Source organism: Eurytemora carolleeae, unplaced genomic scaffold, assembly GCF_000591075.1.
Source record: "Eurytemora carolleeae unplaced genomic scaffold, Eaff_2.0 scaffold1588, whole genome shotgun sequence".
NCBI classification, from domain to species: Eukaryota; Metazoa; Arthropoda; class Copepoda; order Calanoida; family Temoridae; genus Eurytemora; species Eurytemora carolleeae.
In genome coordinates this window covers 4,327-15,338 of record NW_019397508.1, presented here as the reverse complement: position 1 = coordinate 15,338, position 11,012 = coordinate 4,327, and the positions used below count along the sequence as shown (strand labels likewise).

General features: G+C 31.6%; 2 protein-coding genes across 2 annotated transcripts; both read left to right on the top strand.

Annotated features, from left to right (window-relative positions):
* The first annotated feature begins 3,356 nt into the window (after positions 1–3,356).
* LOC111714656 (UPF0462 protein C4orf33 homolog) lies at positions 3,357–8,233 on the top strand. Its single transcript, XM_023489803.1, has 9 exons — positions 3,357–3,526; positions 3,909–3,941; positions 5,495–5,566; positions 5,658–5,688; positions 5,811–5,854; positions 6,409–6,509; positions 7,297–7,413; positions 7,843–7,923; positions 8,206–8,233. Exons 1-9 carry the CDS (start codon positions 3,455–3,457, stop codon positions 8,231–8,233), a joined length of 579 nt encoding a protein of 192 aa, XP_023345571.1. The 5' UTR covers positions 3,357–3,454.
* A 178-nt stretch (positions 8,234–8,411) lies between these two features.
* On the top strand, positions 8,412–10,675 carry LOC111714657 (uncharacterized). Its single transcript, XM_023489804.1, has 6 exons — positions 8,412–8,421; positions 9,292–9,341; positions 9,403–9,468; positions 9,968–10,073; positions 10,266–10,327; positions 10,569–10,675. Exons 2-6 carry the CDS (start codon positions 9,322–9,324, stop codon positions 10,648–10,650), a joined length of 336 nt encoding a protein of 111 aa, XP_023345572.1. The 5' UTR covers positions 8,412–8,421; positions 9,292–9,321; the 3' UTR covers positions 10,651–10,675.
* Positions 10,676–11,012: the final 337 nt, after the last annotated feature.

Below are 11,012 nucleotides of genomic sequence, written 5' to 3'. Positions count from 1 at the left end.
AATTTTTAGAAATAGTGTTGTTAAATTGACAATTGTGGTATCTATTCAAAAGTGAATTTCTACTGGAGGAAAACATATAAGAATTATCAGAATTAGGCACTTTTAAAACACGATGATATCTATTATATTATTTTGAGATAAAGGATTAGGGGTACCGTTGTGAATCGGACATTGCCTTCTTTGCATAAATGGTTTTTGCAAAGCTTAAAAAACAAATTTGTGCATGCAAAAAAAGATCAAATGAATGTCTTGATGTCAGCTCTGAATCTGAAGATGTATTCCTGATGAATGAAACAAGAAAAACTTGTGAAATTTCAATAAATGAGTTACAACAATTTTATTGCTATTAAAGATGCTTTATTTTGATCGTAGACGTCTTTTTTTTCGGTAACCCCGTAGTTTGATAAAACATCTAGCTTTCAAAACTATACCTGACTATTATAGCTATTGAGTCTAAACACTATAATACAGACACAGGGAAAGTATTTTAACTGCTTTAAACAGCAGTTACCCTACAAGGCTATACAAGATTAACTAAAATTAACATTTTTGTGAGCTTTAAAAAATCATCCAAACATTAAATTCAATAGTACTCTGATTTTGTCAAACTTTATAGTCAAAATTGCACTTTCATGCTTGATACTTAAACAAAAATACTGCAAGTTTTAAAGGTTACACAATACTTTGGATTAAAAAACTGACTTTAATATAACGTTAGATCAAGACATTATTTTTGTTAAACAAAAGTTTTTTTCGCTATGATGAAGTATTTTCAAGATGAAAAAAATTAATTTTATCATCTGTAACTTTATCGCTGTAACGTAACAACTTTTATGTTTTTCAATATTCATTGCGTTTTGGCTTTCAAACATGTATACCGTTTCTGTTTGATTTTTAATGTTTACATAGCTCTTTATATTAACTTTCAAATATATACCTAGCTTTTTAAATTTCAAATATGTAGATATTTAGCTTTTAATTTTTTAAACATCCAAAATGGCTCTTTTGATATAAAAACGGGTTAAAGAATACTGAGAATTATAAGCGCAGCCAAGCGTGCGAGTTCTCCTTCCATTTCATCCTATAACAAGAGGGGGGCACATTGGGGCGGTCAACCCCCCCTCCCAGTTCGGCCCTAACTTGTATGCTAAAAATGTTATTGATGTATTTTATTTTAAATTTCTTAACCTTATATTGGTTTTTCGACATATGCCAAAATAATTATTTCGCCACTAAAGTCAATTAGTAATTATATGTTAAATCTCATAGCATAAGTTGGAAGAATTTAAATTGTAATTTTTGGACTATAAAAAGCATGGTTCCCAGCAAGATATTTCACTTTCACTGTTAAAGTTGAACACTTTTAAATTGACGAAATAAGTTCAAATCTGTCTTAAATACAATCTTTTTTTAAAAAATCCCGAAAATTCACAAAAGATATATGAGTAAAATTGCAGTTTAGATTTAAATCAGAGATCTTAGAGGAAGGTTTTAAAAGTTCTCAGATGTTGTCTCACAACAAATAAAGACGTCTCTCTTTTTGATTTATTTTGTTCTCATGAATAAAGTTTACATGGTTTCATAAAGAAATGTATTAAAAAATCTATTAAACAAAATAATGATCACCATGAACAATCTTATTGGTTGGCAAGATGTTTCAGCCGTAGGACTTTGTACAGCAGTGCAGTTTCTCTAAGCGAGGAATATTTATGTAGTTCTCCATGATCAACCTTCTTAAAGATGTCAGGGTGTTCTGTTTTTCAGATAGACACAATTTTGAGACAGATTCGGTTTAATATCTGTCTGTTGCAAAATAATTTATCCTTCATCTTTGCATCTTGGATCTTGGATTCCGCTATCTCAGCAACTAATTAGTTCCAATGAAATTTGTTAAACTTATAATTGCTCTGTATATCCTGGGGAGGCATCTAAATTTGCACACCACTTCCTCAATGTGCTTTCGTATGGTAAACTGTTGTGAAACACTTCTCTTAGATATCTAAACATAAACACATATCAATACTCAAAGTACACAAAATATCTTAGGTTACACTGTTTTCTATTTAAACAACTCTTGTCCATTTTTATTTTTCTCTAAGGTTTTTTATAAGTGGGGACGTGGGACGCCCCCCCCCCCAGTCTATAGATAGATTCAGACCCCCAAGCCTCTATAGAACTTTTCAAGAAGGCTGGGACATCCAGGCCAGCCCCTACCCCCCTAAAATTTACAATTTTATCTCATATTTTGGATATTTTGTAAAAGGATGAAAGGATAACTCAGCGTCGCCATTAGAGGGGGGGGGGCACGTGACCCCCTCCTACCTTATTATATTTATCCCCTAGTTCATCTTCCCCCCTCATGCCCTGGACTAATTGTAATCAAATTGCAGACCATTTTTATAAAATTATGCTAATTTGAAAATATAAATATTAATTTTCTTTGAAATCTGGTATATGTCAAACCTTTTATTACCTTCTCTTTAACAATTTAATATCAGGGGATGCATAGTTATGTTCTGCCATGATCTGTGTAGAGGTAACTGAGACTCCTGAGACTGGCCTTGGCAAAAACACTGTGGGTTTAGCGGATTTCTTTAATTTTTTAATTGTCAACTGTTTACATACCCCGGATCTGTGTACACTGTATGCCGCAACTATCATTTATCCAATGTACTGTATGTCACTACATGATCTATACATACAGGGTGTCCCCCGAAACATGACATCTAATAAACAGCTATTTTTAGTTAAACAAATCTTTTGCTAATTATATCTTACTACTTACTACTAATTTTGATATAACATGACTCCCATATAATATTTTTATTGATCTTTGGTATCAAACACCTGAACAAATTATGGAAAAAGACATTCTAAACTATTCACCAACTGTCATGTTTCGTGGGACACCCTGAATAACACCGATTCCCTTCTGTCCCTGAGCCCGTTTCTCTATAGAAAGTGGTCGTGTATTTCACGTGCTTTGGGGGACGATATTTTGGCCGCTAGATGTCTTATGCTTAATTCTAATCTGATAGATAGATATTTCTCCGTACATTTGACGACCAAAATAGGAGACGTCAAGTTGTCGACCAATGTAGTTTATGGAAGGAACGGCCTCTGATCCCTGTCCTTATTGCAAAGACGACTGATTACACCCCTTGCGTAAACTGTAATTTTTCAAGCTTTAACCAAACAAAACCCATAGTTTAAATTTTCAAATGTCACTCACACCACACAAATATTATATAAATCAATCATATTCTTAACTTTTACACAAACTTTCATGTTGCGTTTGACACTCTAAAGTTTAAGCTTTCCCGAACTTTTTTAGTGATTCCCCTTTATTATCTCCAGGTCCTCTGTTATCTTTGAGAAAAGAGAGAGAGACTTGAAATGCAGGTTGATGACAGATTCCTGTCTCCAGTTCTAGTTTGAACCTGAAACCTGGAGAATGAAACTAAACCCGTTCCTTCATCTCTCTTTATCCGTCCTGCTCTATAATGGGGCAGTGGCGGAAATACAGGAAACTATTTCATTAAGATAAAAATCAAGGTTTCTTATTTTGTCGGCATATACATATATTAATACAAAATCTTTTTCTGAAATGGTGATATAACATATATATATTTCAATATATATACATGTATATATATACAAATGAATTAGTATGAACTGAAATAGTATTTTATCACCATTTCAGTAAACCGATATATGCTGCAACCATTGAGGACCATTAAGGACGCCCAAAAGAATGACATACATGATGAAATGTAAAAAATGTACACCTTTTATATTTTTTAGTTGAAATATTAACTCTTGTTTGTGTGTTTCTTTATTTATGAATTCTGTTTATTGGGTTTAAGTATCATCTTATTAGGATGAAAAAATGAAATATATTGGTTTAGTATTCGATTGAAACAAACTGGAATGGAAAGCCGGTAAGTACACTACATGTCTAACAACTGTAAGGTTTAAAATGTAGTTCCTCAAAAGTTTTTTTATGCATTGGATATTTTTTTTATAGTAATTTTTTAGTGTTGCTTAATTTACAATTTGTATTGGAACATTCATGACTAAACACACAACTGAATTCCAGCAAATACAGGAAATATGCAGTTTCTAAACATTATTAATAAAAAGTGAATCATTAAAGAAAATGACGAATTTCAGCCTTGAGGTCAAGGATGTAATGCAAGGAAAGTTATTTAAGAAGTTTCCGAATCTTTTGTACAGCAGTGTACTGTCTCTGGGCGGTAATGTAAACACAAGACGGATTCCATTTTCACAAAAATAATCTATGAAATATTCTGGTCATAGGAAACTATTATGTGAATTATCAAAATTATCAAATTTTAACCTCCTCGGATATTAAACGAACACTGATGCATCTATTCTTGTTTACAAATTCCATCTGGTTTTAATATGTACGCAGAGTATACGCGACCGCAATTAACTTTCCTTGCATTACACCCTTGCTTGAGGTTATCTGATAATTTGTACACAACGAACCTTCCCAGCAGAATCCAGATTACGGTTATACGCTAGGGTGAGACAAGTTCACACTGGTGGGGTTGTTAAAAAAAACGAACATGGGAGAAGGATTTGGCTCGTTCATAGAGAAATGAACGATTAATTGAACAAACGAATTTTCCAAAATCTCCAATACAATTTTAAAAGGAAAGTTCGTTTAACTGAAAATGTTTTAGAACAAACTTTTGAAAAAACGAAAATTCTTTCTCTGAACAAACTATTTTATTAAGCAAACAATTTTACTAAACAACCAAATTTATTGAACGAACGCTTCTACTGATAGATCGTTTCGTGAGAAAACGAGAGAAATAGTTAGAAAATGAAAGACAATTTTGAGAAAAAACGAAATAAATTTGTTAACGATAAAAAAAACGAAATGTGTCGTTCATGTACGAGAAACGAACAAAATAAAAAAAACTAAATGCGCCAATCTTTAACTGTACTGTGTTGCACTGTTAGATACATATTTTCATCTACACACGTGATACACCACTTTCCCCATCGAACCTTCAGAGCTGAAACTTAAGAAACTTAAGTTAGGAAAATCAATTTTAGGACCCGGGTTTCACAAATGGGGTTAGGCAGTTTTGTAGATATCACTATTTTTGTTATGAAATATCATTTTATTTAGAATCTTCATACTCTCCATTTTTTTCGCATCGGTTACATAAAAATTACATAAATGTTAAGACCCCAAAAAGTAAACTCATCAGTTTTGTTCTACGATACTCTTTTAAATTTCGGGCTCTGGTGTTACCCACAATTATGATGACTTCAATGACGACCAAAAACTTTTGAAATATGATGATATGAAGGGGAAATTTTGTCTTCAGTCTTAACTGTAAAGTCTTTGGAAAGAAACAAGTAAAAAGTTGAGAAAACAAACCAGCTTGTCGGTACATCCTCACCCTGTAAAAGTAAATACTGTGCATGTACTGTACATGTTTATACATATTTCTAGGTCGTTCATCCAGCAGCTAATTTAACCCTCTCAGTCGGACCAACAAATGACACTTTCACCATTCATGTTCAGGTTGTCAAGAGTTAAATTAACATAAATAGTTAGTTCGATTTCAATTTTTGATAATTTATTTTTCTATTTTAAAACATGACATTTTGTTTAGGCGGCATACTTTGGCTCACCCGAAATTCCAGGTCAGTGTAAACTGTAATTGCACTGTAGTGTACACTGTACACTATACTGTACACGCTTGAATTTAGTAGATTTTATCTTTTATTTTTCGTATATTACAAAGATTATAAATAATTTTACTCAGATTGTGAGGCTGGATACCCATACGATGCATTATACAATTTTGAGGTAAGATACATTTTAAATAATACATGTCAACTGGTTCTTGCAAGCTCAATTCCATCCTTTCATCTCATAAGTCAAAAGTAGATTTAACCAAACAAAAAAATTCAAAATCTTTAAATTTCATAACCCATGAGACATAATTTTTAATATTTTTTAAACATGAAACCATTCTGAGTAAAATTTGTGTTTCTATAGATTTACCTTTTTGGTCCATTAAGGGATTGACGGTGAAAATCAAAAGTGAATTAATTTACAACTATACCCTTTAAATATTCATCTAATGAAGAATGTGGAAGATTATGTCACTATTCTAGCTTGAAAAGAGTTTAATTCTGAATATCTTCCATTGTTTCTATGGCAGAAATCAGCGTCATTTTTATTTAGAACCTAGAATTGAAAATAATCATTTTTAAAAGTTAAACACCAGGATATCTCATCCATTCGTATTCATACAAAGTTGTTAGGGTACCGGTATGAAACATGCAAATGATGCAATGGACGGTTACTTGTATATTACTGACTACAGTCCCATTTTTCAATCAAATAATTGTTTCCAGGTGGTTGAAACGTTCTTTCTTTGCTCTGAGAGCAATGAATATGTAGAACTAGAGTTTGCTCCGTGTGGGGCCCATCTTGTCCTCCTGCTCTACCCAACTAGGTTATAATTTAGCTCTTTCATAGAGAATCTTTGTTAAAATAAAAAATGTTCTATAAAATTCCATAAAAATTCGTCTTTGACGAATTTTATGTCGTCTTCTGCCAATTTAAAATCATCACTAACAAATATAAAATCTGTACTACTATACAATGAGAGCAATAAAACTGTGGAATAGGGGGACGACTTTTAGACTCCAAATATTACTTTAAATAATCCAATGAACAGTAACTGTGAGAAGGAAACAGATCCATTTACGAAGTGAATCCATAAGATACAAGTAAAACTAATTGCTTTGTTACAACTTTTAATACACTAAATTATTGCATTGATGTCGTCTTCACATTCCACAGTTTTCGGTTTCTCACTGTAGATATTTCAAAATTGTTGCTAAGTAATCAATGAAACTACAGTGATAACCAGAAAACTCTAGAATAGGAAGTTAACGTAAGTTAAGACTTTAAATAGTCCAATGAACACGAGGCACAGCAAATGTGCAGTATAAACAAACCAATTTTACTTAATAAGTCAAATAACTTACTTGAAAAGCTATTTGCTTTGTAACATCATCAAATGCATTTTAGCATTGCTATAATGTCGTCTTTCTATTCTTCAGTTTTATAGTTATCCCAATATCTCAAATCTAAAACGTTTGAATCCATGTTAAAATCGCAAGAAAAAATCTGTTTTAACACAGCTAAAAATAATCCACAACCAAAAATCAAAATTGTTTTTATCCAAATTTAAGAAGTAGTTAAGTCCCGACTAAAATATAAAATATTATATTCAGAAATGCATTAGTTGAGTATCTACCTCTGGAATTTACTGCTCAGATTGACCGCCAAGCAGGAGTATGGATTGGAGATGTAATTGTACCAACATCATTCCTTCCTGCAGATGTAAACAGGTATATAATGTACAGTGTACATTGTAAAGTACATAAAGGTCTAGTGCACATTTTTATTACAGTATACAGTACATTAGAGATGGAATTTAAAGAATTTTAGCCGCGGTTTAAATCTGCCAAAACCCGGTTTAAATTAAGCGCCGGCTTAAATCTTGAAACATTTGATACAATTTCAAGTGGAACCAACACTATTTAAGCCACGGCTTAAATTTAAACCGCTGCTCAAATTCTTTAAATTCGGCCACTGGGAGAATTTGGTATAGACTTTAAGCGGAGAATTAAAATTTCTTAAAATTTATTTATCACAAAATTGACCAACTCCAAGTTAAAGATAAAAATGTGAATTCTTGAAATCTAATAGCAGTAGTGGGCACTGGGCAGCTTACAATAAAGAAACCCATTTAAACTTAAAGTAAAATCTTTTTTTAGATTTAATGCGTTTGCCATTCATTCTGGAACCCCAGAGGAACAGGTCCAACATTGTTACACTACATTAGCCGGCCAACACAGGTAGGGTTGTTAAAATCGCTTTTAAAAAGGATTTTCGTTTAGTTTTTATTTTTTTTTCTAACGACGATCGTTTCGTTTTTGGAAATAAAAACTATGGTTTTTGAAAACGAACCACTCGTTTGGAACTTTCTAAAAACGAAAAACTAGCGTTTTTAAAAAACGATAGTTTTTTAAAAGTTAGTTTTTAGAAAATGTTGCTAAGGAATCTGAGCTTTATGACAATAAATTTCCATTTTTTCTGGAAGATAAGGCTATAAATGTTATTTTAAATGTTTTTTTTAGCGAGAAAAATAACCTGAATGTTTTGTGATCTCAGATTTTCAGACCAAAAAATGTAATTTCTCTTTAAAAGGTTGTTTACGATCTTTAACGAAGGGTGGTCATTAACGGTCGTTAACGAAAGGTCGTTTTCAAAACTATCGTTTTAAAAAATGATCGTTTTTAAAACCGAAAAACGGTCATTATTGAGAACACAGGTACATTAGCCGGCCAACACAGGTACAACATTATTTTATTCTTACCCCTTGGCTCCCTGATTGAAACCGCAAACAGAGTTGATTGATAGTATAGTGTTTAAATAACTTCAAAAGCAAAGTTTAAAAAATTTTTAAATCAAATGTTATTTGAAAGTATACGTGATTCACCTTATTCTTATGATTTAAACAGTAAATATTCTTTTTTAGTTATTAAGGCATGAGTTTCAGGTATAAAATAAAATTGATATGGATATGTCCGACATCTTTGATCAGTCAAAGGTGTATAAGGGTACCGTTGTGGTACGGTAGCACATAAATTAAGTCTCATCAATTTTTATGAAAGAGTCGACTTTAAAGTGTCGCTAAGCCTTGGGCTTTGATTTAACCGCTCTCACTCACTTATGCTTTTCTGTAGCCCTTTACATGTAGATTTTAGCACCATAAAGCACTTGTTGTTAGCTTTGGGTGTTAAGAAGTAATTGGCAAAATTCTCATCGATTATTGCTTGAGGCATTAAATGAAAGTTTACTTGAAATTACGTTAACAGTCCCTTTAATTTCTTGTTTTCCTAAGGTTTGGTTGAACAGTCCCTTTAATTTTTTGTTTTCCTAAGGTTTGGTTGAACAGTCCCTTTAATTTCTTGTTTTCCTAAGGTTTGGTTGAACAGTCCCTTTAATTTCTTGTTTTCCTAAGGGTTGGTTGAACAGTCCCTTTAATTTCTTGTTTTCCTAAGGTTTGGTTGAACAGTCCCTTTAATTTCTTGTTTTCCTAAGGTTTGGTTGAACAGTCCCTTTAATTTCCTTTTTTCCTAAGGTTTGGTTGAATGGTCCCTTTAATTTCTTGTTTTCCTAAAGTTTGGTTGAACAGTCCTTTAATTTCTTGTTTTCCTAAGGTTTGGTTGAGAACGAATGAATTAACACAAATGTTAAACATTAAAGTCAGGTAAACTTTAAAATCACAAATTCAAAAGTTTTACTCTTTTTAAATCTTTTTTTTCATGAAGACAAGAGAAGGTTGCCTCTAGAGCTAATTTCACAAACTGCGACAGTCTTTATGGTTCAGAAGAAATGTAATTATTTCATTAATTAAATTTTGTAATATTTTTTTTATTTTTTACATATCTACATAATAATATTTAATAATAACATATCTACATAATAATATCTAATAATAACTATAATTAGCAAAAAAATAATAAATTAATAAGTATAATACTAATGATTATAATAATTAAAATAATTTAATTAATAGAAATGATTAGTTACTACATTTACACTGTAATATGTGACTTAAAACATATTGGATCAACTTTAGACATTCTTTAGATAATGAATATTTAACAATGATGTTATTTATAAACTTTGATTTGCATTCTTTTCTTTTTTCAAATAACAAATAACTTTTGTTTCATTACATGTGTTTAAAAAAAATTTAGTTTTCAGTTATTAATTTTGTTGGTTATATATTGGTAGAACTAATATTTCCCACAAGCAAAACTGGAGTTGCCTTTATATAGTTTAGTGCTTCAGAATATAACTTCGTAATCTATTCAATTGATTACTTCGTAGGCATGATAACAGTGTTGGAGTCCAGGTTTACTTGGCTGCAGAGGACGGGTTGTATCTCCAGGTTATCCTAGGATACACACCAGCTAACTCAAGCTCAAGCTCCCAGGTAGGCCATGCAGAGGACGGGTTGTATCTCCAGGTTATCCCAGGGTAAACAACAATTAACTCAAGGACCTGCAAGGTTTTTACCTTCGGAGTGAGGTTTATGTTTAAGACCAAATTAAAGATATTTTCAAGTTTCAAAAGACATCCATTCTTAATGATTAAAGACTAGATTTTAATTTGGTTTGGTTTATAGGATAAAAGTGAATGTGTTTCTGCCAGTTTTCTTCAAGGAAACGGAAACTTACTAGAAAGAAGGTAGATTATTACACATTCATTGTAACTTCACATTTTAGAAAAATGGAGAGACATAAAATCAAAATTGTAATTTCAAAAAAGCCCAAAATAATTCTGTTTTGAATAGCCGAATGGAAATACTGTTTTATGCACAAATGTAAAAGTTTAAAGGAAACAGTCGCATAAATGTTAACATGTCCCTCTAATTCATTAAGAATTAAAGAAGTGGAAACCCGTGAAGTTTGTAATTTTTTTTTTAAAGATTTGGAAGTGATGGAGAAAACGTGAATTACACGGAGTCCATGGAGGTTTTAGATGATAAAATGGTAAAAACAGTAATATGAAACAAACAACGAAATGATTGTTGTCTTATATCTTTTTAATTGATAAAATGTTTGAATTTTTTACTGTGAAACCTCTGCAAAACCGATTTTACGTTAGAAAGCGCCCAGTTTTGAAATGTAATAATACTATAATTTTTACTTATATCCCTTTCAAAATACTTGAAATATTTTGAAAGGAATTGAGTCTTTGCCACAAACACAAATTTTCTAATTATAGATGTAAACCATTGATATTTGAAACTTAGATTATCTGATCTAAAAGAATTCATATACTGAAATATCAATGATTTACAGGATTGGGTTGCAAAGATATAGGGATTTAAAAATCAGAGTTTGTGGAAAAGACTCAATTCCTTTCATGT

Coding starts and splice junctions, on each gene's coding strand:
- LOC111714656 (XM_023489803.1), top strand. CDS start 3,455: ATGAAACTAAACCCGTTCCTTCATCTCTCTTTATCCGTCCTGCTCTAT. Junction 3,942..5,494: donor CAAACTGGAATGGAAAGCCG/GTAAGTACACTA, acceptor ACATATTTCTAG/GTCGTTCATCCAGCAGCTAA. Junction 6,510..7,296: donor CTCCTGCTCTACCCAACTAG/GTTATAATTTAG, acceptor TATTATATTCAG/AAATGCATTAGTTGAGTATC.
- LOC111714657 (XM_023489804.1), top strand. CDS start 9,322: ATGTTAAACATTAAAGTCAG. Junction 10,074..10,265: donor ACTCAAGCTCAAGCTCCCAG/GTAGGCCATGCA, acceptor TTTGGTTTATAG/GATAAAAGTGAATGTGTTTC. Junction 10,328..10,568: donor GGAAACTTACTAGAAAGAAG/GTAGATTATTAC, acceptor TTTTTTTTAAAG/ATTTGGAAGTGATGGAGAAA.